This window comes from Bubalus bubalis, chromosome 21 (genome assembly GCF_019923935.1).
Source record: "Bubalus bubalis isolate 160015118507 breed Murrah chromosome 21, NDDB_SH_1, whole genome shotgun sequence".
Taxonomy (NCBI): domain Eukaryota; kingdom Metazoa; phylum Chordata; class Mammalia; order Artiodactyla; family Bovidae; genus Bubalus; species Bubalus bubalis.
Genome location: NC_059177.1, coordinates 16,901,391 through 16,927,655, shown reverse-complemented (window position 1 = coordinate 16,927,655; position 26,265 = coordinate 16,901,391). Strand labels below are relative to the sequence as shown.

The 26,265-nt window shown below is 49.5% G+C and overlaps 2 protein-coding genes across 9 annotated transcripts in view; one reads left to right on the top strand and one right to left on the bottom strand.

Moving 5' to 3' along the window:
- Positions 1–774: 774 nt before the first annotated feature.
- OGG1 (8-oxoguanine DNA glycosylase) overlaps positions 775–26,265 on the top strand; it is a 29,902-nt gene continuing 4,411 nt past the window's right edge. The window contains exons 1-9 of one of the 7 annotated variants that reach the window (XM_025273028.3): positions 797–1,299; positions 1,607–1,854; positions 2,402–2,581; positions 4,301–4,482; positions 5,506–5,656; positions 5,828–5,877; positions 6,107–6,174; positions 14,249–14,428; positions 19,274–19,451. In XM_025273028.3, coding sequence (XP_025128813.1) covers positions 1,163–1,299; positions 1,607–1,854; positions 2,402–2,581; positions 4,301–4,482; positions 5,506–5,656; positions 5,828–5,877; positions 6,107–6,174; positions 14,249–14,351 — 1,119 coding nt within the window. In that variant the 5' untranslated portion in view covers positions 797–1,162 and the 3' untranslated portion in view covers positions 14,352–14,428; positions 19,274–19,451. Of the gene's footprint in view, positions 1,300–1,606; positions 1,855–2,401; positions 2,582–4,300; positions 4,483–5,505; positions 5,657–5,827; positions 5,882–6,064; positions 6,444–14,248; positions 14,856–19,273; positions 19,974–26,265 lie in introns of those variants that run through there. The other 6 variants (XM_006070728.4, XM_006070727.4, XM_025273029.3 and 3 more) reach the window with 6 other exon arrangements.
- Positions 6,380–17,437, bottom strand: CAMK1 (calcium/calmodulin dependent protein kinase I). 2 transcript variants are annotated; one of them, XM_044933529.2, is made up of 12 exons: positions 16,903–17,430; positions 14,500–14,614; positions 12,385–12,516; positions 11,109–11,183; positions 10,861–10,999; positions 9,927–10,053; positions 9,758–9,833; positions 8,959–9,071; positions 8,355–8,433; positions 8,171–8,258; positions 6,767–6,884; positions 6,380–6,659 (listed from the first exon to the last, which is right to left on the bottom strand). In XM_044933529.2, exons 2-12 carry the CDS (start codon positions 14,580–14,582, stop codon positions 6,577–6,579), a joined length of 1,113 nt encoding a protein of 370 aa, XP_044789464.2. In that variant the 5' UTR covers positions 14,583–14,614; positions 16,903–17,430; the 3' UTR covers positions 6,380–6,576. The 2 variants fall into 2 exon arrangements, with proteins under 2 accessions (XP_044789464.2, XP_044789465.2); XM_044933530.2 differs by lacking the exon at positions 8,959–9,071 and having other exon boundaries at positions 9,931–10,053; positions 16,903–17,437.

The window sequence follows — 26,265 nt, the reverse complement described above, 5'->3', positions numbered from 1 at the left end:
GAAACCGTCCAAATACAGTTCTTGTCTCTGTGGTTTTTGTGTCTTTCTCCAGGAGGGAGGTTTTGCTACATCTTCCCTGGACTAGACAGCCGGCCCTGGCAACGGGGCTGCCCTGGGGCCACAGAGTTGGTGGTCCTGAGGCCTCTCTGGGTCGCTGGGCGCAGTCCTGGAGGGGGCCTACAGAGGCCCCTTTCGGTAGGGTTTTCAGGTGGCAGGTGACGCCAGATGGGGCAGTCCGCACAGAATCCCAGGAGGCAGGCCTCTGATGAGGAAGTCAGTGAGGCCTAAGGTTGCTCGGTGTCGAGACTCTGGGACAAGCCCTTGGAGGGCAGAAACTCAGAGAGCGAGGGAGTAGGCAGATTCCTCGGGATCCAGACGCTGTAGAGACATCTCGGTCTCGGCTGGCCCGGAGCTGCGATCCGGGCACGATTCTCGGTGAGGGGGGTTCAGGGTAGCCAGACTGATGAAGGCGAGGATCAGCCCGAAGAGGCTCGTTGACAAAGGCCCCAAGGATGCCGGGGGACAGCACTTGGTTCTGTGGGCGGGCAGGCCCTGAGGCATCGCAGGGCTCTGAGGAAATCAGGCGGTGAGGACTGTGGCTTGAGGGCGCCCTTGTCTTGGCCGCGGAGCGCCGGGATGGGACGCGCTGGCGTGCGGAGTGCAGACAAATCCCACAGAGGAAAGGCCAACAGCGGGCACCGAGCCCAGCGCGCGCCAACCGCTGCGGCGCCTAGAAAGGCCCGCCCACTCGCCGCCACGCCCGATTCTCATTGGCGCCTCCTAACTCTCCGCGGATTGGTTACCTCTGGGTCCAATTAGCCTGGTCTGAGCCCTCCTTCCGGTGAGAGAGAGGTCGGCCCCCAGAGAAAGCGGAAGAGCGCGTTAGCGCGCGCTTCACAAAGTCCCGGTAGCTTGAGGAACTAGGTTGAGTGCCCAAAGGCTGTGAAGTGCGGGAAGGTCAAGACAGAGTGAAAGGGAAGAAGCATTGAGAGAGCAGGGCCTGCGGGGAGTGGAGAAATTAAATAAAACTGCGGATCCAAATTAAGAGGCTAGGATCTGGTGGGTGAGGCCTTGAGGGGCGTGGTCTTTGGGGCCAGGTCTTTTGACAGGTAGAGCCCCTTCCGAGTGGGCAGGACCATCGCGGGGCGGGTTCTGACTGGAAATGTCAGTGGTCTCCCTTCTGCGGGGTAGCATGGGGCATCGCACTCTAGCCTCCTTCCCGGCCCTATGGGCCTCCATCCCCTGTCCACGATCTGAGCTGCGCCTGGACCTGGTTCTGGCTTCTGGACAGTCTTTCCGGTGAGTGACCCTGAGTCTTGGCTCCTCAGCACCGCAGGCCTTGGGTGCAAAGGAACGTTGGGGGTGAAGGAAGGGTACAAAAGAGACTGAAGCACGAGTAGTGACCCTGTTAACTCCTTTATAAGGTGGAAAAGCCTGCGCGGTGCTGTTGCGAGGATTACATTGTATAATTGATGTAAAAGAAAGCACTTGTGTTTTGCAGTTCGTGAGTCAGTTTTGTATGTGAAGCAGTTATAGGATAGGAGGGCCCCAAAGGGTGCAGAAAGGGGCACTGAGTGCTAGGGCTGCCATATGCCTGGGGGCGCAGGTGGAGGGAGCAAAGCCCTGCGCACTGGAGTGGCGTGCTGGCCGACCAGGTATGGACCCTGACCCAGACTGAGGAGCATCTTTACTGCACTGTGTACCGAGGGGACAAGGGCAGGGTTGGCAGGCCCACACTGGAAGAGCTAAAGGCCGTGCAACAGTACTTCCAGCTGGATGTCAGCCTTGCTCCACTGTATCACCATTGGAGTTCCGTGGACCCCCACTTTCAAGAGGTGGCTCAGAAATTCAAGGGTGAGTACAGAGCCTGAGGCAGAGGTTGGGTTGCTTGTGATTTGGTTAAGTTACTCGATTTCACCATATGTAAAATGGGGATTATATCTATCTCAGAATTTTATGAGGATTAAAGAAGCTAATACAAATTAAGTGCCTAGAATAGTGCCTGACACACAGTAGTTATTATTACTACTGTTAATGTCCTGCGGACCACCATAGTGAAGTGACAGGGATATTGAGCCAAATCCTGGCTGTGTGATCTGGGGCTGGTGACATCGTTCATTCTGTAAATGTTGCAGAGCATCATCTATGTGACTGGGAATACCACAGTGAACAAAACAAATCCCCAACCTTGTAGTGCTTACACCGTGTGTTCTTTGTGGAATGGGATGATAACATGGACCTCACAAGATGCTACAAAGAATGAGAGCTCCAGCGTTACTGTCTTTAACAATGCTGTCCCTCATTCCCCTAGGATCCCCTTTGGAGCCTAGGATCTGAGGGTAAGAAGAGCTCACTACCAACAGCAGGTGATTTCTCATTTCCCTACCTTTCTGGTCCCCAGGTGTGCGACTCCTGCAACTGGACCCCATCGAATGCCTTTTCTCTTTCATCTGTTCCTCCAACAACAACATTGCCCGCATCACTGGCATGGTGGAACGGCTCTGCCAGACCTTTGGACCTCGGCTCATCCAGCTTGATGATGTCACCTACCATGGCTTCCCCAGCTTGCAGGCCCTGGCTGGTGAGTAGCTGAGTCCCTGCCTCCAGGCCTTACAACAGCTTTCAGGGCCTGTTGAGTTCTCCCCTGATGCCTTTCTTCCATCTCAAAGCTACCTGCCTTTTTAAATACTGCCCTCATCCAGAACTACCCTGCCTGGTCTGGTCAGCCCCACTTATATGTCATCTTCCTTGTCCCTGAAATGTCAGCACTTCAGTGGTCTGTGCTTTTTGCCCATGAGTTCACTGGCTCATCAGAGGACATCTGTATACAGTGTACAGCAATTTGGGCTTAAGATGCATGTTCTAGAGATAGCCTGCCTGGGTCTGAATTTCAGCTCTGGCACTTGACTTCTGTCTATATGATCTTGAGCTCATTATGTAGCTTCTCTGTGCCTCAGGTTCTTAATCCATTGAATGGGATAACAATAGCTCCAACCTGTCAGAGTTTCAAGAGGGTTGAGTAAAGGAATGCACATAGCGCACCTCGCATAGTGTTTGGCATATAGGAAGTAAGCAGAAAATTCAAAGTGCTATCTCTGCTGTGAACCCAACAATTCTGCATTCAAAAACACACATGTTCTTCATGGGAGTGCTGTGAGCGAAGTATTTACAAAGGCAAGTACCTCAGTTGGCAGATGTGAGAACCAAGCTGGAGGAAGTGCTTCATGCCTGCATTGCAAAGACACAGCCCCCGCTGGAGAAAACAGAATGTTTTGGGTGCTTAGAAAACCCATCTTGGGTCTCAGCTCCCAGCTTAGTAGTCATAATACCTCTGGGAATTCATTCACTTCTCCAAGCTTCTCTTGTTTGTGGAATAGGAATGACAATTTCTATCCAGAAGGGTTTGAGGCATGAATAAGGCAGTCATGAGGTAGCACAGTGCAGTGGGTTAAGAGCACTGGCTTGGTGTCCTAGACCTCAGTGCAAGGTCCCATCTCTGTCATGTCCTTTCTTGAGCAAGTTACTTAACCTCCTCTAAGCACTCATTTTCTTCATCTGTAAAGTGGGAAGAACAATAGTATTGTCATCAAGAACCTTGAGAAAAGCATGATAATAGAAACTGCTACTGTTATTATGACTGTTATTTATTTTTTAGATTATTTATCTTTGTCTGCTCTGGGTCTTCATTGCTGTGCATGGGCTTTCTCTAGTTGTGGCAAGCAGAATCTACTCTTCATTGGGGTGGTTGGGCTTCTCATTGTGGTGGCTTCTCTTATTGTGGAGCACAGGCTCTAGGACTCGTGGGCTTCGGTAGCTGCAGCCCTAGAGCACAGGCTCAGTAGTGTGGCACACAGGTTTAGTTGCTTTGCGGCATGTGGGATCTTTCAGGACCAGGGATTGAACCCATATCCCCTGCATTGGCAGGTAGACTCTCAACCACTAGACCACCAGGGAAGCCCTGTGTATTATTTTAGATCATAAATGTGAATTCATGAATTCACACCCTTTGGGAAGGTTAAAGAACTCAATTGAGGAGTTCCTCCATGACAGCAAGTCCTTCTCAATCCCTGCTCCAGTGCACAGCACATAGTGCTCAGAAAACATTTGTAGAGGGGCAGAACCCAGGCTTAACCCTTTCCTTTGTATGTGCAAGTGTCCTGGGGTCTCCCAGAGAATGGCAAGGTAGGAGAAGGGTACTTAGGAAAAGCATACGTGTCATTTGCAGGGCTCACGCACTAGCCTGATGACAGGAAGGATTTGAGAATGTCTGACCCGTGTTCTCCTCCTCACTCCCCCACAGGGCCAGAGGTGGAAGCTCAGCTCAGGAATCTGGGCCTGGGGTACCGTGCCCGCTTTGTGAGTGCCAGTGCCCGAGCCATCCTGGAAGAACGGGGTGGACTTCCATGGCTGCAGCAGCTGCGCAAGGCCCCCTATGAGGAGGCTCACAAGGCCCTCTGCACCCTGCCTGGAGTAGGCACCAAGGTGAGGCCAGGGGTTGAAGGCGGGCAGGAAGAAGCTACTCTCACTTCCCATGCAGAGAATAGCAGAGGAGGAGACAAGGCAGTCAGAGAGCTGGGTGTGGGCTTGGCTTCTGGAGGCAGAGTGGGAGGGAGAAAGGATACCAGCAGATGTTTTATTAGAGAAAATGTAGAATGCAGAAAGGGTATAAAAGACATTGCTCTTTGAATGCATTTTTAGAAAAACCATTTGTTCAGGTACATACATACACTGCCATATGTGTGCAGAAACTTCTGGAAGGAATCATAGGAAACTCAATAGTGGTTACCTTTGGGAAGACAAATAAGAAGATGTTTCCAACTTTTTTTTTTAAAACACTATCAATGTGACATGCAAGATCTTATTTCCCTGACCAGGGATTGAACCCATTCCCCCTGGATTGGGAGCTCAGAGTCTTAACCACTGGATCACCAGGGAAGCCTTCCACTTTTCATTTTGTTCTTCCCTTAAAATTATATGTACTTACAGAACTTTTTAAAAAATTTTCTTATTAAAGGATAATTGCTTTACAGAATTTTAAAATTTTTTTTATTAAAGGATAATAGACCTCTTGTTTAATATCAAGAATGGTTAGGTATCAGAAAGATGACTGGGAATTTGGTATTTATTGTTTTCTTTTTTATATTTCTCTGTACTTTAAAAATGAGTTTTTATTTAAATTACTCTTTTTAATGGGCTCTGAACTCCAGCCTAACATTAAATCTTGATTCTGAGTCTCCATATCTGTGTAACTTCAGCCAAATCACTTCACCTTCAGGACCTGTTTTCTTGTCTACAATAAACCTTCTTTTCAGGTTATGATGAAACTGGCACACATAAGATGTTTACCCAGTAGCACTCTCGTCACAGCTGTTTTTTAAATTATTAATAGAAAATACAGTAAGAGTGTCCTCAGAGTGGAGAAGGAAGCATCTGGCTTTGGAACTAGAAGCAGGTTGCTGACTGGACCCTGCCATTCCTCTGTGGCTTACTCTCTGTCTGTCAAAGGTGGCCGACTGCATCTGCCTGATGGCGCTAGACAAACCCCAGGCTGTGCCCGTGGACGTCCACGTGTGGCAGATTGCCCAACGTGACTACAGCTGGCGCCCCACCACCAGCCAGGCCAAGGGCCCGAGCCCCCAGGCCAACAAGGAACTGGGTAAGGAGAGAGAGTGGGATGTCAGGGCTGGGATGTGTGGGCTGAGGTGGTAGAAATACACCTCTCCCTAAAACCCCACCCTTGTGGATAGGGAGCACGAGGGGCCATTTGCCATTTAACGTCACCTCACCACTTCTGGTTTAGGTAATTTTTTTTTTTTTTTTGGTTTAGGTAACTTTTTCCGGAACCTGTGGGGACCTTATGCTGGCTGGGCCCAAGCAGTGAGTGTACCTAGGCTTCCCCTCCATCTCCAGCCCAGACCCCATAGGACGTCTCCCTGGCCCTGACCTATTTTCTTCTACCTCCATTGCTGTCCCATTTGAGCCTAAAGGACTCTCTATCCACCCCAGCCCTGCCACCCATGAGCCCTTCCAGCTCCCCACACTGCCCCACCAGTCCTGACTGCAGTGTGCCCTCTCCCCACTCAGACTCCCACCCCTCTTGCCCCAGGTGCTGTTCAGTGCTGACTTGCGCCAACTCCAGCGAGCTCAGGAGCCACCAGCAAAGCGCAGAAAGAGGTGCACAGGGCCGGAAGGCTAGGTGGGGGCATGGAGAAAGGGATTTCCCAAACACCCCTCCCTACTGCTCCCTCCTACTCTCCCCCATCCAGTCTCATGTTGGAAAGGGGACTTCCTGCAGCTACCTCAGGGGCAGGCACCCTCAAATCAAGCAGTTTGCACAACCATGTTGGGTATAGGTTGTCTGAGGAGACAGAGCTGCCTGTGGGTTTAATTTCTTCCCTTTATTACAAGAAGGAACAATAAAATAGAAATATTTGTATGGAAAATGCAGTGGAGGGGTGATACAGAAAGGGGTGTGGAGGGAGTGGGGTAAGGTACCTCCCCAGTTCAGGGAGGGAGGGGGAGTAGGCCATCCCCAACCCTTCCTGCATAGCAGATCCTGACCCTGGATCCAGGCCCCTAGAGCTGGGGGTGCAAAGAGGGGGACAGTTCCGGGCTGGGCTCCACACAGCAGTCGCGACAGCAGCAGCCAGCCACCGGCCCTACATGGGAAGACAGAGCAGAGCTGATCACAGGAGCAGACCCTCCACTCCAGCCTGGGCCGCTCTCCACGGACCTCCCATGTCCTGGCACAGAGCCCTGTTCTCACCCCCCGCTGCTTGTGCCAGGAGCTCCCCACGACTCGCTGTCTGTCCCTGCCCCTCCTGGCTGGTGCCCAGCTGTAGCTTCCTCATGTGCCGCACCACGGCTGTGGCATTGAAGGCTTGCTGTGGAGAAAGGCAGAAGAAGGGACTTTTGAGAGAGTAGGAGATCGTGGGGCAGGGTCTGGCAGTAGAATTCTTAATAGCAGTTCTGTTATTTTCATTCAAGTGATATTGGTTGATCCCCCAAACCCCCTGAAACCTCTACAAGACTTCATTAAATTATGTTCGTATTATACAGTTACACACACATACACACACGTATAAAATATATGTAGACATGTATAATTTCTCATATAATTCACATTCACATAATAGTAAACACTTTGTATAGCATTGTGTGTCAGGTAGTGTTCTAAACACTTATCGTAACAGATCATTTAATCTTCCTGAAAGTCTTTGAGGTGGGCACTATGTCAGCCTTGGTAAAGGAGGAAAACAGGCACAGAGAGGTTAAATGCCTTGCGCAGCTGTGTGTATATCATTCTCTACTCAACCTGTCACTGAAATGTCCCTCGAATTTACCATGTCCTAAATCAAAACCTCCCCAAAAACAAGTTTCTGGCCCCAGGATCTCCATCCAAGTGATGGTACCATCACCCAGCTTGTCCCCAACCAAAATCTTGGGCGAGCCCTGGACATCTCCTCCTCTCTCTTCCAGTGTCCATTCTAACATCACCTCTTGTCAGTTCTGCCTCCCAAACAACTCCTGGTCCAGTGTCCTCTGTTCCCACTGTCACTGCTCTGATTCAAGCTCTCACTGTCTCCTGACCGCATCTCTGCCACAGTCCCCTAAAGGGTCTCCCAGCCTTCACTCTGCCTTTCAGCATCTTGAGAGCCCTTTGTAAAGGTCAAGTTTCAGCTGAAAATCCTTCCGGAGCTCCTCAGCATCCTCAACATCAAGTCAGCCCAAAGCTGTGGGACCCAAGCTGCCAGGCAGCCTGGCCCCGACCTGTCTTCAGCCTGGTTTCCTTCCTGCAGCCCCTTCTGTCCTGCCAGGCACTGCCCAAACGGCTGTACTCTCTTCTCCTGGCCCTTTGCACCCTCGTTCCCTCTGCCTCAGACCTTATCCTGCTGTGCTAGGCTAATTCCTACTCGGCTCTCAGGCCTGACCAGTCTGTCAGGCCATGACCACTTTAGGCCCCTTCCAGGACTCCGTAACTTGGATTATGTCTCCTTGAAAAGCATACACTGTTACACCTCTAGTCTTGAAGATCAGGGACCATCACCGGAATAAAGTGGGTGTCACAGCATTGCATGAATGAATGAGACCCTTCAGTAAGCATCCCTGAGCATTTACTGTGTGCCCCACTTGGTGTGAGCTGGAGGCTAGATGGGGGTCGTGGGCTCACCTTCCACTTGCTTTTGGCAAAGTTCTTCTTGATCTGCTCGCTCACCGACTGGTGAATATTCTTATCTAGGGCAGTATCTCCTGCAATCCTAGGATAGGTGTGTATAGAGGGCTGTTGGTGAAGGGAAAGGCAGGCCTAGGGGCCCCAGACCCCATCATAGCCCAAGGCTTGTGGGAGCTCTCACCAGGGGTGCTGCAAGGCCTGCTCACAGGTGAACCTCTTCTCTGGATCCTTCTCCATCAAGTGCCGGATGAAGTCTTTGGCTGAGCCCCCCAGACAAGAGCAAAGACAGCATGGCGGTGCCTGAGCACACCCCCAAGATAGAACCCACCCCCTCAGGTCTCGCCTGGCATCAAAGCCAGATCTGTCCATGCACTGCCCCCCCACCTGTACTCGTTCTCTAAGCCCCCGACCCAACCCAGCTCTCCAAATAATAACTTGTTCTTAGAGAAGATTCACACTGACATGTAAATGATCAATAATGCCTTCACAAGCTTTGCCGCCTAACTGGAGGCACAAAAGGACAGATGAAAACATTAATGGTGTTGTTTTAGGTACTAGAAAGTCAGTGTGGGGAGGTAGTCTGAAATATACTATGTCTGACCAGGGGCCAGGCAGAGAAAAGCACCCAGGGTGAGGTGTCTGGTCTAAAGACAGTGCTTAATCTGGGGCTGGGGAACCTGGTGAAGTGAGGAAACCTTCCCCCACCCCCACCCCGACCCCCAACCCAAGCAGATGAAGCAGGGACTGGAGGTAGGATCAGGGGAAGAAAGGAAAGCCCCAAATACCAGAGTCAGAGATGTCGTCCCAGTAAGGAGAGTCAAACTCGTACTCGGCCTTCAAAATCTGTTCAAAGAGTTTGGCATCATTCTCGTCATAGAAGGGAGGATAACCACAGAGCCTGGGCAGGGAGAAACTCATTCTCATTTCTACCGTTGGTGTACACACTGGCTCCCAAATGGAGCTTTGGTGCAATGCTGAGGTTCAGATGGGCCCCCAGGAAGGAGTTCCCCTCTACAAAGTGGGGAAGTCTAGCTCTCTGCCTTGCTCACTCCTGTCCAACTCCACCAGCTTTCAATTCCGCATTGTGCCACCATCTGTCCTTCCTCAGGGCCTTTGTGCTTGCTCTGTGCTCTTAGCCACTCTTCCCAAACACTTTGAGTGTCTGGCTCCCTCACTTCATGCTGGATGCCACTCATGACACCTCCTCAGAGAGGCTCCTGATCTGCTTATCTAAAACAGCATCCATCCCATCTCCCTACCCTGCTTGATTTTTCTTCATACATGTCTCACCACCTGCTATTATTGTACAGGTTTATTTACTTGTTTATTTTCTGTCTCCCCTACTACTAGCATGTCTGCTCCCTGAGGGCAAGCACTTTGTCGTTTTTATCCTCTGCTAAATCCCCAGCGCTTGGCCACAGTGGCCAGAAACATAGTCTCTATGGAGTGAAATAATACAGTCATTAACTGGTAGAGATAAATATGGATGGCAGGAAGGAAGAAATAGCACAGAGGAAGAAGAGACCAAAGTAGGGGAGAGGAGAAGTCTGGAGTCACATCCGTAACAGCCAGGCCCCCACTCACAGGATATAGGCGATGACCCCAATGGACCAGCAATCCACAGCCTTGCTGTAGGGCTTCTGGGCCAGCACTTCAGGGGCTGTGGAGGGAAGGGGACATGGTGTTGACAAATCTCTGCCCTGCAGCTCCCGCTTCTTCCCTGCCCACAGCCCCGGACCAGGGCCCTCCGCACCCACGTATCCTGGGGTCCCACAGGCCGTGGAGAGCACACTGCCGGGGTCTTCCATCTTGGAGAGGCCAAAGTCGGAGATCATGATCTTAGAGTCTTCATCCAGGCTGTAGTACAGCAGATTCTCTGGCTTGGAGGGCAGGAGGGAGGGAAAGGAGAATTGGAAATGGCCAGAGGCTAGCAGAAGCTTCTGCCTCTGCAAACACCCCAATGAGCCCCCCTCCCCCAAAGCTACTGTAGTTTTACAGCTGCCATCTTGGTTGGAGGCACAAGAAACTCAAGGAAGTTCTCAAGGAAGTCAGAAGTTCCCAAAAGGACAAGGACCTCGGGGGTATAGGGGGGAATCTCCTATAAACCTCAGGAGTGTATTGTGAAGCCCTGAAGAATTTTTGAGCACCTACTGTGTGCCAGATCCTGTGCTGTGCTTCATTTCAGTTCATCCTTACAACATCCCTGCCAGGCCACTGTGAATAATCCCTCTTTACAGATGAGTAAACGGATGCCTTGAGAGGCAAAGTGACTTGCAGTTGGGGATCTATAGTCAGGGAGTGGCTAGGCCAGAATTCAAAGTCCTCTATTTCACCCTGGTGCTCTCCTCCTAGAGCAGAGTGTGATGGACCACCAAACATGCACCTCATCATCATCTCTGAGGTGGAGGGCTTTGGGGATTTCTGGCTGTCTTCTTTGTGTTTTGCTGTCATCCAAGTTTTCTACAAAGAGCAAGTGGGAGTTTTATTATCAGAAAAAACCTAAGATGTTACTGGGATAATCACCTTTGTGTTCGAGTTTCAGAACTGGAATGGGGAGGAAGCAGTTTAGGGCTTACAAGGTCAGACAGAAAGGCAAGGCTCAGCAAGGGGTTGAGAGCTACCCAAGGTCACAGTGGGGAGTTTGCGGAGGCCCCACCCTTGGGTGCCCTAGCTTCCCACACACCCACCTTGAGGTCTCGGTGTACGATGCCCAGGTCATGCAGGTACTTGACGGCATCCAGCACCTGGAAGATGAGGCGGCTAGCATCCCGTTCTGTGTAGAAGCCTTTTTCCACAATTCGGTCAAACAGCTCACCGCCTGACACCCTGCAGCCAGGGACAGGGCAGTCTGGCCAAGACAGCAGTGGATGCAGAGAGACCAGGGAGGGGGCAGCAGGGACGGGTGTGAGAAAGGGGTTGACACAGGGCCACTCACAGCTGCATGATGAGATAGAGGTGTCCCCCACTCTCGTAGATGTCATCCAGGGCTACAATGTTAGGGTGCTTGATCCTGAAAGGAGAAATGAGGTGGTTCAGAGTCGAGGACAGTTCAGCCACCTCCCTACCCTCATCTTAAGGAACCACTGCCTGCAAACCTGGGTAGGATGAGCCAAAGATCTGAGTCCCAAAGGGAACAGCTGCTTTACCATGTGTTATAGTGTCACGGAGGTTAACACTGGGCTCTGGCATTGCACAGATCTGAGTCCTCATCTGCCTCTGCCACGTGCTGTTGAGGGCACGTCTTCTCACCTCACAGTGCTGACTGCTATAGGATTTTAACACTTGTCTGGGTTTATAAATTTGCCAGCCTCTCCCACCAGCATATCATCTCTACAAGACCAGCAGCTTTATCTTGCTGACCACCGTGCCTCCACACCTGGTGCAGACTGAGTGCTCACTAATATTCATTGAATTGAGTATAACCTCTCCGGGCCTGTTTTTTTAAATCTGTAACATGAAGCCAGTGATGGTACTTCCCTCCAAGTATTGAGGTGAGGATCACGTGAAGAAATGCAGGGAAGAATATTGGCACAGTACCTGACACACAGTAAACACTCCAGAAATGAACCAATGATGGTGAGTGAGTTTGATGGAAGGCTTGGCTCTGCCACAGATTTGCTGTGTGACCTTAGGCAAGTCCTTTGTCCTCTCTGGGCCTCAGTCTTCCCGACCCAGTGGTAGAAATGATTATTTTGTCCCTGCTCAGGGTGGTGGGAAAGCTCAGGTGGGAGGTTGGATGTGGAGATTCTATATGAGCTTTCCAGTGAGAACAGCAGGTTTCCCATCAGCATGAGCAGTTCAGAGACCATCTCGTTGTTGTCAGGGTATCAGCAGATGGGTGTTTTTAAACTTGTGAGGTGGTGTAATACGTGGGGCAACTTGAGGTAGGTCTAGAGATAGCATCAGCAGAGGTACATGGGTTCAAGACATGTTCAAGGATTGACCTTTAGATATGACTGGACATTAAACCATTGTAAAGAAGCAGTGGCATCTTAATCACATCGGTCATGTTTGCTCTCGTGCCAGGCACTTGAAGTAAAGGATGTCTAATGCTCCCCACATCCTACCAAGTGGAGATAATTACCCCCATTTACAAATGAGCAGTTTGAGGCTCAGAGAGGTTAGGTGATTTGCCCAAAGCAGAGAGGAGGGGAGTGGGACAGGTCAAGGCAGGGTTGACCCAGAGCAGGGACAGAATCTGCTCCACGCACTTGTGTAGGACAGCGATCTCATTCTCCATGCTGCCCTCCTTGCCCTCCAGAGCCTTCTTGGTGATACATTTGATGGCCACCATCTTCTGAGTCCTCTTATCTTCTGCCAGGATGACCTCAGAGAAGGCTCCTCTGCAGGGAGAGGGGATTCATGAGATGGAGAACCGGAACCTCAGCTTCCCTCCAGCCTCTCCTCCATCCCACTATGGGTTACATGACCATCCCCAGGACAAGGAGGTGGAATGAGCCTCCCTCTATCACCCATTCACCTCTCTGGTGCCAGAGGTGCCCCAGCCTAGCCAATAAGAGTTGTCTATCCCCTGGCCACAGTAACTGGGTCCTGTGATATAAGCCAGGTTACTGGCACTTTGAGAATGAGGTGTTCTTTCCTGCTAAGTTGGTAGGATGTAAGACTGGAGCTAATGGTGGTGATCTTTGCCACCACTTGGGGAGAGCCTGCTTGAGAATGAAACCAACACAAAGGAAATCAGAGCTGAGAAACAAAGACAGTTTCCTAATAACATCATGTGAGCCCCTATATCCCATACCTGAAGTTTACCCCCTAGGCTTTTTGATTATGTGCATGACTGATTCATTCCTTTTTCTGCAAAAGCCAATTTGAGTCATGGCTTATTTAACACCCTTTAGAACCATGAAGAACATCAGCATCACTTGGTAGCTCTTCAGAACTGTGGAATCTTGGGCCCCACCTTAGACCTACTAAAATCAGAAGCTGCATTTTAACCAGATCCAATACTTAGGCCACCTAATGCGAAGAGCCAACTCACTGGAAAAGACCCTGATGCTGGGAAAGGATTGAAGGCAAAAGGAGAAGGGGCAGCGGAGGATGAGATGGTTCGACAACATCACCAACTCAATGGAGGTGAATTTGAGCAAACTCCAGGAGATAGTGGAGGACAGAGGAGCCTGGCAGGCTACATACAGTCCATAGGGTCACAAAGAATCGGACATGACTTAGAGACTGAACAACCGGTGACGTGTATGCTCACTGGAGAAGCAGTGCTTTCGAACAGTCTTAGAAAGGAGCATACTCATTTTCACTAAAGTTCACTGGTTAAGGAATGAGTGTTGACTAGTGCTCTCTAGAACTATTTGCTTTTCCTGGGATCATAAGTCATAGTCAATGAACAGCATCTCATGGTGAAATCTCAATCATCAGACTAACTAGTGACTACAATAGCCTCATTGCTGGCTTCCAGTCTTGTCCCTCTTCAATGTACCCTCTATACTGTGGCCAGAATGACCATCCTGAATTGCACATCTGCCAAAAAGTCTTAAATGTTATCCTGTGGCTCATGAGATTACTTCCAGCTTCTATAACTTGGCTTCGAGGCCTTACCTGACCTGTTCCTCTCTATCTTTAGTGTCTTCCACTCTTCCCCCCAGCCTCTGATTATAAGCTCTACCAGACTCTGTCTCTTTCCACACATAACATATCTCTGAGCCTTTGTTTATGTTATTCCTCCTGCCTGGAATGCCTTCTCCCCGTCTGACAAGTACTCTCCTGCCCATCCTTCAATCCACAGCTCTAATGCCCCCTTCTCCAGAAAGTTATCCCCCATACAGAAGCCGCTGCTCTCTGGGCTCAACAAAGTCCTCATTCGCGAACTTAGCTAGAGCACCGCACACGCCCGGTTGTCATTTTCCATGGGTCTGTCTCCCTCACATGTTTGGGATCAACTTGAGGGGCAGAGATCAGGTTTGAGTTATTTCTGGATTCTCACCATGGAGAACAGAGCCATGCCCAGCTTCAGTTCCAAAACCTAGGCCAGAACCCCCAGTTCTTGGCAGTCAGTTTAAAAAACTGGCTCCTTCATTCTCGCCTACTTTCTTCTTGTCACAGGAACCCAGAGCAAGAGCAGCCTCTGTTCCACCCCCTGTCAGCCAGAAGTGAGAACTCCAGGCCACTCGGGCCATACAAGGCCACCACAGGGCCTGGGATGTAGGAAACAGGAAGCAGTGATCAACTGGCCAGAGGAAGCACCACCCTGGACCCAGCCTCCCCAGCCAGCCAGCCCCACGAGTGAGGACCCTCCCCACCCTACCACCCAGCTCAGGGACAGCTCCCCCCTCTCTCCTGCCACGGAGACTCACGTTCCCAGAACATCTCGGAAGTTGTAAATATCTCTAATGTCCTCTGCCTGCTTCCAGCTGGGGCGTTCCACTGCCCCCGGCATGGCCCACTGCCCCCCGGCCACAGCCAGGGCTCCTGGGAAAGGGAATGGAAGAAGACTCAGCAGGGCTCAGACTTCCTTGTGGGAACTTAGTGAGGGCCCCATTGAGCACACATTTATTCATCCTTGATTCATTGATTTGACAAAATCATCCAACATTCATTCACAGGTCATGTGTTCATTCAGCAACATCCATTCATTACATCCTTAAGCCTAGAGGAAAATCCTTCAGGTGGCAGCAAAATTCTTTATTCAATAAAGTCATTCATTCATTCAGCTCACCTCCCAATTTCTCCCTCTCTAAATCCAAACACACGAGGGGACACTGAACTCTAGGAGGACAGCAAAGAAGACCCCAGAACAATTTGTAGAAACACACAGCCCCAGAGAATCACCCTGTCCCCAGAACCAGCAATGTTGCTGCCTGACCCTGGGAATCGCTGGGGTGTCTCCTCTCCCTCCTCCTCCTCCCTTGCCAAGCCTCTCGGAAATCAGGTTTCCGGCAGCCTGGGCTTCCAGCAATATCTCAGCCACGTTTTTAAATAGCTCCTTCTGCACTGTTACCACAGCAACAGCAGGCACAGCTGGAACTGCCCAGGCCTCCTGTTACCCCTCTCAGTCCTGACTCCCCATTTGGGTCCCAGCAGCTTGAGAAAGGGTCCCCCCCCCAACCTGTCCCCTACTGGCTTCATCTCACCCTGATCCAGCCTATACTTTTACTCTGTTGAGCCCTCTGTCGCAACCAGCAGTAGCGGGTGAGCACTCTCTCCCCAGTTATCAGATGGGGAATAGGGAGCTGAAGTTGGAGATAGATACGATTTGGTTGGAGATGGATAGCTGCCCAACAAGGCCCCAGCTAAGCTTGCTGAAAGCAAAGGCCTTGGAGGGCACTGCAGCCAGACTAGGACCCATCCAGAAAACACAGCCTCTCAATGCCATCATAAGCCCACGGAAAGGGAGGTCAAAACACAGCCCAGTGTGCTGTGTGACCTCAGGGAGGGCACTTTCCTTCTCTGTTTCTTCTGCTGGAAAAAGAGGGGAAGGTGCCCTAACTAAAACCCATGGTGTGAGAGTCCACTCTTTGGATGGGACTTTGTTCCCAGGGGGCCTGACCACCCATCCCAGGGGCAGAAACTTCTAGGAAAAGAGAATTGATGGTAAGCTCCAGAGGGCAGAATTTTAAAATCCATCTGGGGGCCTGGCAAAAAAAAACCCAAACTCACAGTTCCATACATATCCCTGCACCAAGACCCACCCACAACCCTGAAACCAGACGCCTGCCCCCAGATCCGCACACTCCATTTCCAGATGAGTCTGATCTCACATGTACACCCAGACATCAGCCCACATCAACTCACCCCCCAGACACCCTCACACCCAGACATCTCTCCCACACCCCAAAACAAATCCACACACACCAGGACAAGATGACACCTAGACAGAACAGATACACACACACACACACACACACACACACACACACACACCCCTACGTCACCTGTATACCAGACATCCTGGATTCCTAACACCTGTCACCCTGCAGCTCCTGCACACCCTGTTCAGTGGCTCAAATCATGTCTGACTCTTGTGACCCCATGGACTGTAGCCCACCAGGCTCCTCTCTCCATGGGATTTCCCAGCCAAGAATACTTGAGTGGGTTGCCATTTCCTTCTCTAGGGGATCTTTCCCACCCAGGGATCAATCCTGTGTCTCCTGCTTGGCAGGCGAATTCTTTACCACTAAGCCACCACAGAAGCCCTCCTATACACCCTAGAAGCTCTTAAACTCCAAATCCTTACATCTAACTCCAAACATCCTCAGGACACAACTATATACCCCCCAACTCTGACTTACTACCCTTTGAGCCAGACCCCAGCACACACAACACTTGGATACAGTCTGCAACAAAAACACGGATTCCCAGACATCGCCACCCAGATGGATACCCTTACACACCAACATACCTGCAACTTCACATTTGATCCACTTGCCTGTGCTAAGACATTCGCACACCCCCATACGGCCGCCACACAGCTATACCTCCAAATGCCCAGTCCTTCCACACTCAGGCCCAGCTGAAGGCAGACACATACACACACATCCCTCCTCACCTTCCTCTTTTACCCGCTCAGTTTCCCACTGACCACCTGGCACCTGCTGGGCCTGGGGCAGAGCCGGGGGAGAAAGGCCCTACCCTGCCCAAGTAGAGTCCAGCACGCCCAGGCACCCCCTCCCATCTTTGGGAGAGGGTACCCAGCAGATGGGGGGTCCCGCCGCCCTCCGGCGCCCAGGGTCGTGGGCGGGGCGGCTCCCGGGCGGTACCTGCGGCTGCCCCGCCGCGGGGCTGGCTGGGAGGCCCGACTTGGCTGGGGCCGAGCTCCGGCCGCCGTCCGCCGCTGCTGCGCTCCTGGCCCGCCAGCCCGCTCTCTCGCTGGGGCTCGGTTCGGGCTCCGCTGGCTCCCTCCGCCCGCCTGCGGCTCTGATGTCAGTGGAGGAGGAGCCTGCGGCGGAGGGACTGGGGAGGTGAGGCCCCGCTCCGGGGCTGAGAAAGGGGCGGCCGGGGCGGGGTGGGTGCGCGGAGGAACCCCTCAGTTCAGTCAGAGCATTCGCTAGATTCGTTCTATCTTTCGTTTCCCGCCGGGGTCCCCGTTTCGCAAAAGGAACCACTGAGGCATAGAGAGATGAAGGGTTCAGAATCAGCAGTTGGTCAGAAGCAGAGTTGAATTCGAACCCAAGTCTGTCCGATGCCGGAAGCTGACCTTTTTCACCCTATCTCTAGAAGTTTCTTTCAGACCAGTTCTGTGAGCTTCCTTAGGGTTGAGCTCTGTCCACCTGCCCTCCCCGCCCCGGGAATTAGTCCTTGGGAAGGGCTTGGGAGACTGATGGGGGTGGAGGAATGGGGCCGTAGGGAAAGGCCAACGCAAAAGTAAGCACTGAAGAGAATAGAGGCAATCGTAGGGTGGGGGCCGCATTCTACTGGCGGGAAAACTAACAGGTCCTTCTCTGAGGAAGAGCAGGGCTCTAATTCCCTACACCTGCCAGGCAGAACAGGTGTGGTGCCCGGAGGGCCTGGGGCGGGGAGGGAAGCGGGAGGAGGGAGAGTTAAATCAAGATCCTGGGGGAAGTCGGCCAAAGAGGATCACGTGACGGGGCCGGCGCCTGGGGCCCTTGGCTCGGGGCCAGGTTGGGGAGGGGAAGCCCGAAACCGCTCCGGGCCGGCAGGCTGGGGGCCAAAGGACCTGACTGACGTCATCTTGTGCAAGGCCTTCCTTGGGAAGATAGTGGGGCGGGGAGGAGCAACTCCCAGGAAGTAGGGGTGGGCCTGGACTGGAGCCAGCCAGAGGAGCCAGCCTGAAGGCCCCCGACTCCACCTCCATCACGACCGAGTGCTGCCCCCAACTTTTGAATTCCCACTTTCTCCATGTGGAAATGGGGAGCTGTGCTTTTTCCATGTGGAAATGGGGAGTTAGTCACGCAGTCAGTCGTGTCCGACTCTTGACTGTAGCCCGCCAGGCCCCTCTGTCCGTGGAATTCTCCAAAGAATACTGAAGTTGGTAGTCATTCCCTTCTCCAGGGGATCTTTGCCACCCAGAGATAGAAGCCAGGTCTCCTGCATTGCAGGCAGATTCTTTACTGTCTCAGCCATGGGGAGAGGACGAGGCTTAACCCCAAGTCAGTTTCAACTGGCTTTTCCCTCTCTTATCCTCAAGACTGTGTTCTAGGGTAGTCAGTTTGTTATGCCTATTTTACAGGTGAGAGAGGAAGATGGCTGGGGTTTCTAGGACGACTTAATCTGGGTCACACTTTGTCTCCCTGAGTCTCAGTTTCTTCATTTGAAATATGGGAATATTGATGACTGACTCAGAGTTCTCCCGAGAATTCTATGAGCTGATGAATGTGAAGTGCCTGGAATACCATTGGGATTTAAAATATGACAGCTAAAATTTACTTTTACTTTAGTATAAACAGAAGTATAAAAGAAGGCTGAGTGCCGAAGAATTGATGCTTTTGAACTGTGGTGTTGGAGAAGACTCTTGAGAGTCCCTTGGACTGCAAGGAGATCCAACCAGTCCATTCTGAAGGAGATCAGCCCTGGGATTTCTTTGGAAGGAATGATGCTAAAGCTGAAACTCCAGTACTTTGGCCACCTCATGCGAAGAGTTGACTCATTGGAAAAGGCTCTGATGCTGGGAGGGATTGGGGGCAGGAGGAGAAGGGGACGACAGAGGATGAGATGGCTGGATGGCATCACTGACTCGATGGACGTGAGTCTGGGTGAACTCCTGAAGTTGGTGATGGACAGGGAGGCCTGGCGTGCCGCGATTCATGGGGTCGCAAAGAGTCGGACACGACTGAGCGACTGATCTGAACTGAAGTGAACTTAGTATAGACAGAGTCTCAGAGAAGGGACCTGATTTGTCTGGGAATAGGGGGCTAAGCGGCAATTTCCTTCCCCCACATCTCCTTTCCACTGGTTAGATTCTTTTACTTGTCAAGTGACAGAATACCCAATTAAGCCAGCTTCACCAGAGAGAAACCTAGGGCTTAACATAGCTGAAGCAAGACTGAAGGAAGAACACCATGGCTCAGCGTCTGAGACTGGAACTGGAGACACAGTACTTGTAGAATTTGCTTTCTCTCATCTCTCCTTGTCTTGATTTTTCTTTACACTTTGGTTTCCTTTCCTCTGCAGAGTGATCTCCTCTACCTGGCAGCAAGCATGGTATGAGAGCCCCAGCTTTCCAACTGAACCCAGCAAAAGAGGAGCTACACCCGGTTTCGTGTATCAGTCTCAGGGAAGGACTATGATGGGCTCTGCTGAACTGACATGCCTATGCCTTTACCCCTGTACCTGTTGGCAGAGGATTAAGGTATTATAAAGGGTAAATGTACTGTCATGGGCAACCCCACCAGAGTCACAAGGAGTGAAGACGGCTATATTGCCCAAAGGAATAGCAGTGCTGGGCAGGCACAACCAAAATCCATCCTAGTCCTGCTCCCATCAGAAAAAAAAAATCAGTTAATATGTTTTGTTTCTTACTCTTCCAGACTTTTTATAATGTGTATACATATACCCATTTCCTCCTATAGCCCCCTTCTCCAATGAGCCCCCATCTTCAATGAGCATATTTCAAGGTACTAAAAAAGTAAGTCAAAGAAAGTCAAAATATATGGAAACAAGAAAAGAAAAAAGTAAAGGAAGTAATGCCCTTCTCTCCTTTGTAATTAAAAAAGGACAAAACAGCTCAGACATTGCCATCAGTTCTTGAATCCAACAGAAAATTAACCATTAGATGTGTGGTCTTCTGAGATTAGAGAAAAATGGAAGAAATCACAAGGAAAAGATGGACAGGCTTATATACAAACATAAAAACCTTTTTTATTGAGGTATAGTTGATTTAAAGTGTGTTCATTTCTGCTGTACAGCAAAGTGATTCAGTTCTGTTCAGTTGCTCAGTCATGTCCAACTCTTTGCAACCCCATGGATTGCAGCACACCAGGCTTCCCTGTCCATCACCAACTCCTGGAGCTTACTCAAACTCATGTCCATCGAGTCAGTGATGCCATCCAACCATCTCATCCTCAGTTGTCCCCTTCTCCTCCCGCCTTCAATCTATCCCAGCATCAGGGTGTTTTCCAGTGAGTCAGTTCTTTGCATCAGGTGGCCAGAGTATTGGAGTTTCAGCTTCAGTGTCAGTCCTTCCAATGAATATTCAGGACTGATTTTTCCTTTAGGATGGAGTGGTTGGATCTCCTTGCAGTCCGAGGGACTCTCAAGAGTCTTCTCCAACACTACAGTTCAAAAGCATCAATTCTTCAGCACTCAGCTTTCTTTGTAGTCTAACTCTCACATACACACATGACTACTGGGAAAACCATATATATATATATATATATTCTTTTTTATATCCTTTTCCATCATTCTTTTTATATTCTTACCCATTTTATCATAGGATACTAAATACAGTTCTCTGTGCTATACAGTAGGACCTTGCTGTTTATCCATTCCATATATAATAACTTACATCTTCTAACCCCAGCGTCCACTCCACCCCTCCCCTCCCTGCCTCCCCTTTGGCAACCACGTCTGTACCCTGTGTCCATGAATCTGTTTCTGTTTTATAGATAGGTTCATTTGTGCCATATTTTATTTATTTATTTATTGGCTGTGCTGTGGCACAGTTTGCATGATTTTAGTCCCTGACCAGGGTTTGAACCTGAGCCACAGCAGTGAAAGTGCCAGTTCCTAACCACTGGACCAGGGAATGACCAAGAAATTCCCTGTGTCATATTTTAGATTCTACATATAAGTGATACCATATGTATTTGTCCTTCTTGGTCTCAATTAACTTACTGTAATAATCTCTAGTTGCATCCATGTTGCTGCAAATGGCATTATTTTGTTCTTTTTATGGCTGAATAGTATTCCATTGTATATATGTACCATGTCTTCTTTATCCATTCATCTGTAGTTGGACATTTAGATTGTTTGCATGTCTTGACTATTGTGAATGGTGACATAGGGGTGCATGTATCTTTTTGGATTAGCTTTTCATCTGGGTATATGCTCAGCAGTGGGATTTCTGCATCTTAAGGTAATTCTATTTTTAGTTTTCTGAGGACCTTCCATATTTTTTTCCATAGTGGCTGTACCAACTTATTTTGGAGGTTCACTTTTGTCCACATCCTCTCCAAAATTCGATATTTGTAGAGTTTTAATGATGGCCATTCTGACCGGAATGAGGTGGTACCTTGTAGTTTTGATTGTATTTCTCTAATAATAAGAGATGTTGAGCATCTTTTCATGTGCCTGTTGACCATTTGTATTTCTTTTTTGGGAAAATGTCTATTTAGGTCTTCTGCTCATTTTTCGATTGGATTGTTTTTTGTTGTTGAGTTGCATGAGCTGTTTGTATATTTTGGAAATTAAGCCCTTGTCGGTTGTATCACAATTATAAAAACATTCTTAACCTCTGTTGTTGGAAACAAACAAACCCAAAACTCTACCTTATTCCAAGGTCATAGCTAACAGTAAAAGGCAAACTTCCAACTGAGGAAATGTTTTAGTGACAATGGGTTAGTGTTTCTATTATGTAAAGAATACACAAAATTGATAACTAAGAACCCAATAAATGGTCAAAGGAGACAGACAAAACACAATGAACATGGAATATTCTCTACCTTGAAAGTAGTCAAGGAAGTACAAAATAAAAGAAGAAACCATTTATAGCTGATGTTAGTGTGAGCAATGGGCACTTCAGTATTTCTGGTGGAAAAATGACTTGCTAAAAATCTTTCTTTTGGAAAGCAATCTGGCAGTACGCATCAAAAGCTTAAATAATGTCCAGCCTTTTGACCCAGGAATTTCTCTTCTGGGAGTCAATTTCAGGGAAATAATCCTAAATTAGGGCAATGGCAACCCACTCCAGTACTCTTGCCTGGAAAATCCCATGGACAGAGGAGCCTGGTAGGCTGCAGTCCATGGGGTTGAAAAGAGTTGGTCATGACTGAGCGAGTTCACTTTCACTTTTCACTTTCATGCATTGGAGAAGGAAATGGCAACCCCTTCCAGTGTTCTTGCCTGGAGAATCCCAGGGACGGAGGAGCTTGGTGGGCTGCCGTCTCTGGGGTCGCACAGAGTCAGACACGACTGAAGTGACTTAGCAGCAGCAGCAGCAGCCTACTTAAGAGGGTTTTCCTCTCCTTTTCTAGACATTAGGTCCCCAAGGATAGCACTTTCAATATTATTTCTCCTTCCATTCTTGAAGGCCCACAAGTTCTAGTCGAGCCCCACATTTGGGGTTTTCCCTCTGCCTCTGTGGTGCCTACCCCTACTTTCTCACCCAGGAATAGCCTATCTTTAGAGGCTCAGAGGTCCCTCTACTGTTTACCAGATCTCACTAATTTCTCTTGGCTAACCCAGGCATATTCTAGGGCACATATTCTTGGCCTTTCGCTGATTCTCATCCCACAGTACCTACAATTTTGTATGTGATGGTGCTGGCCAGCCCAGAGAGGGACGTTTAGAATAAGGCCTCTAAGGTCTAAGACCTGGCTTACAACACTGGCTCACCACCAGCTATCTGATCTGGCCCTTCCCCTTTCTGTAGCCTAGTTTCCTCTGTAAAATAAGGGTAATAGTATTGTCTGCTTTGACACAGGGTTGTTGAGAGGAGCAAATTCATGTACAGTGCTTGGCACCACCCTAGCTTGGGGGTCCCTTGCATAACCATTCTCCCAGAGTTGTTTTAACAATATGTCCTGAGCTTTCATCAGAGGTTGTGATAAGAAATCACCATGTGAAACTCAGTCTCCTTTTCCTGTCAAATTTATGGAGAATATTATCTACACATGACTCCAGTTGAGAAATTTCACCAGCATGACAAATTATTAGAATTTTTGTCAGTAAAACTGGGAGATGCCCTTTACTCTGATATCAAATGTTCTGAGACTGATGCATCATATTTCCATTTTGCACCATAGCTTCCAGGAAGCTTAGAGCTAAATCTAATGGTTAATGACCATGACTCCATTAAACCAGATGGGCTTAACTTTATGAAACTCATTAGACACACCCTCAGTTATGTTTTCCCAAATTCTTTTGAAAAAGAAAGAGACGAAGGGAAGAGAAGGAAGCAGGTATAGTTTGAAAAGAGGGCTTGGCATGCCACTTACTTTATCAACTAGAACATAGGTTTGGTTTCTCTAGGAGACACCCAAAATAATTGTGACTTAAAATAGAAATGTATAACAATCTGTTACAGCAGTCTCAGGCTGGTACAATGACTACAAGGTAAGACGAACCCTAGCTTTTTGTCTTTTTACTCACCTGTTTCTATGGTGTCTTGGACCCCATGTTTTGCGAAGCGTGGCCACCATGCCTCATCCCAGTCATGGGGAGAAGGAAACATGGAGGGCACACCCCTTGAGACTCAAGACCTCATAGTAACACACATCTCTTCCACTCACATCTGTCAGCCGAAACTTGATCACATGATCATACCTAATTGCAAAGGAAGCTAGGATATTTAGTCTTTCAGACGTACATGTCCAGCTAAAAATCAGGAGTTCTATTACTATAGAAGAAAAGGAGCATATATTTGGGAGGACATCTGCCAGTTTCTGCAACATCCTCCATCTCAGATGTGTTCCTTTGCACATGATTGCACTCCTGTCTGCTGAAGTTTCACCCTCACCCCCTCTTTTCTGTGCAGCCTCCCTGCTGCTATCAGAGTACTTCCCATTTTAGGGTGCTGTTATGGCACTCCCCTGTTCACAAACCACCCCTGACTCCCTAATGCCTAAGAGTGGTGCCCAGACTGTAAAATGCATCAGGAATCGCCTCATGGCCTGCTGAAATAGACATCTGGGCCCCCCCGGAGCCCTGCTGATTGGGTAGATCTGGGCCCTGAGAATTTGCATCTTTATTAAGTTCCCAGATGATGCTGATGTTGCTGGTTCAGGAACCACACTTTGAGAACAACCACTGACCTTAGGAATAAAACCAGAGAACCTTAACCTGCCATTCAAAGCCTGTCCCAGCCTGGTCTCAACCTACTTTCCACCTCATCTCTCATCCTTCCCTCCCCCTCCACACATCCAGGGCTCCAGTCACACTGAAGTTCTCACCTCTCTCTAAGCAAACCAGCTGTTCGCACCTCTGTGCCTTGCTGTTCCTTTTGTCTGGAATGTCTTCTGACCAGCAACTTCCTTTCTACATTCTCCCCAAAGTCTTTCCTGACCCTCTAAATGAAATGGAAGTGTTAATTGCTCAGTTGTGTCCGACTCTTTGTGCCCTCTTGGACTGTAGCCTGCCAGGCTCCTCTGTCCATGGAATTCTCCAGGCAAGAATACTGGAGAGGGTAGTTGTTCCCTTCTCCAGGGGATCTTCCCTGACCCAGGGATCAAACCTGGGTCTCCCAACATGGCAGGCAGATTCTTTACCGTCTGAGCCACCAGGGGAGCCCTCTGACCCTCTGAGCTGTTATAAACCAGTCTCTGTCCCAAGTCCATGCAGATTTTATACATTCTTCTATCTGCTTTTATTGCCTTGTGTTTTGGTTGTCTGCTCAGCTGCCTCCCATTGTCACCCACATAGCTTTTAGCCAGGGTAACAGGATCACTGAGTAAGGAAACAAAAGTATGAATGAGGAAATAAAGGCAAGTAGATGGAGCAATCCGAGAAGGCAATGGCACCCCACTCCAGTACTCTTGCCTGGAAAATCCCATGGACGGAGGAGCATGGTAGGCTGCAGTCCATGGGGTTGCGAAGAGTTGGTCACGACTGAGCAACTTCACTTTCACTTTTCACTTTCCTACATTGGAGAAGGAAATGGCAACCCACTCCAGTGTTCTTGCCTGGAGAATCCCAGGGACGGAGGAGCCTGGTGGGCTTCCGTCTATGGGGTCGCACAGAGTCGGACACGACTGAAGCGACTTAGCAGCAGCAGCAGCAGCAGCAGCAGCAGCAGATGGAGCGATAAATGTTTTTATGAAGTGAATGAAGAGAAAAAGCAATGAGTGAATTAATACATGAACAAGTGAATTTTGGTCTGTTTATGCTTAGTTCTCTCCTTTGAGTCCTGAGCCACTCATCAGGAAAGGAATTTATTCTCTGACCATTTTTCCACAAACTTCCAGCCATTGCTTGCTTCTTTTTTTTGTTTAACTACACCCTGTGGCTTGCAAGATCTCCGTTCCCCTGCCAGCAATTGAACCCAGGGGTCACAGCTGTGAAAGCTCAGAATCCTAACCACTAGGCCACCAGGGAATTCCTCATTGCTTCCTTAGCAGAAGTCATGTGCGAACTTGCATCCCCCAGTTAGTTCCCAAGAGTGCTGGGGAGGCCTGGGGACCCACGCTAGGTCATGGATGGGTTAAGCCCACCTACTCCAGGGCTTATCTTCTACCCAATCCTGTTCTCACTCACCCTGGTGTTTCTGAAAGTTAGTTGTAAGGCACTGGGGACTCAGGGTAAACAATGTTAGTGGATGATTTTCAGGGCCAACACACAAAAGACTTTTTTTTTTTTACCAAATTGGTGATAAGGGGTCAATATCCTTTCCAATCAAAACTGTAGCCTAGGGAATTCCCTGGCAGTCCAATGGTTAGAATTCCACACTTTCACTGCTGGGGCCTGGGTTCAGTTCCTAGTCAGGGAACTAAGATCCCACGAAAAAAAAAACACATTGGATCCTTGAGGTGCCGAAACAAATCTCCCCCTCCTCAAAGGGAACCCAGCTTTCCCCAGCCCCATAAAGGAGGCCTTCTTCGGCTCTAACGGACATGGGTGGCCATAAGAGGGACTCCCTGTCCTGTTGTCGTTGTCATCTCTGTCAGGGATCGTACTAGCAGGGCTGTAACCGTTCTTGCACTGAGGCTGTGCAACTTTCTTGAGCCTGGATGTCTTCCTCTGCAAGGTAAATGTTACTCCTCGCCTTGTAGGTGTGTAATGAGCATCATATAAGACATGGAGCAAAGGGCCAGCACAGTACCAGGCAGAAGGTAGATGTGCAATAGAGAATAACTAGAATTCTCACAACCAATCCTTGAAAGTTCCGTTTTTTTCCCTTGTGAACTAGGCCCAGTCTTCTAGGGTTTTTCCTTCTATTTATAATGTCTACCTTCCTCTCTCACAATTCTACCTCATCTCGGGACCTCGGCTGCCATCCTTCTTCCTCCACA

Bases quoted from the DNA above. Each gene is read 5' to 3' on its own strand.
- CAMK1 (XM_044933529.2), bottom strand. From the start codon at position 14,582: ATGCCGGGGGCAGTGGAACGCCCCAGCTGGAAGCAGGCAGAGGACATT. The intron at 11,184-12,384 runs GTGCGTGGAGCA...TTCTCCTTTCAG, and splicing joins GAGATCGCTGTCCTACACAA to GATCAAGCACCCTAACATTG. The intron at 6,660-6,766 runs GTGAGAACAGGG...CTTCCCATGTAG, and splicing joins CCTGGCACAAGCAGCGGGGG to GGCCGGTGGCTGGCTGCTGC.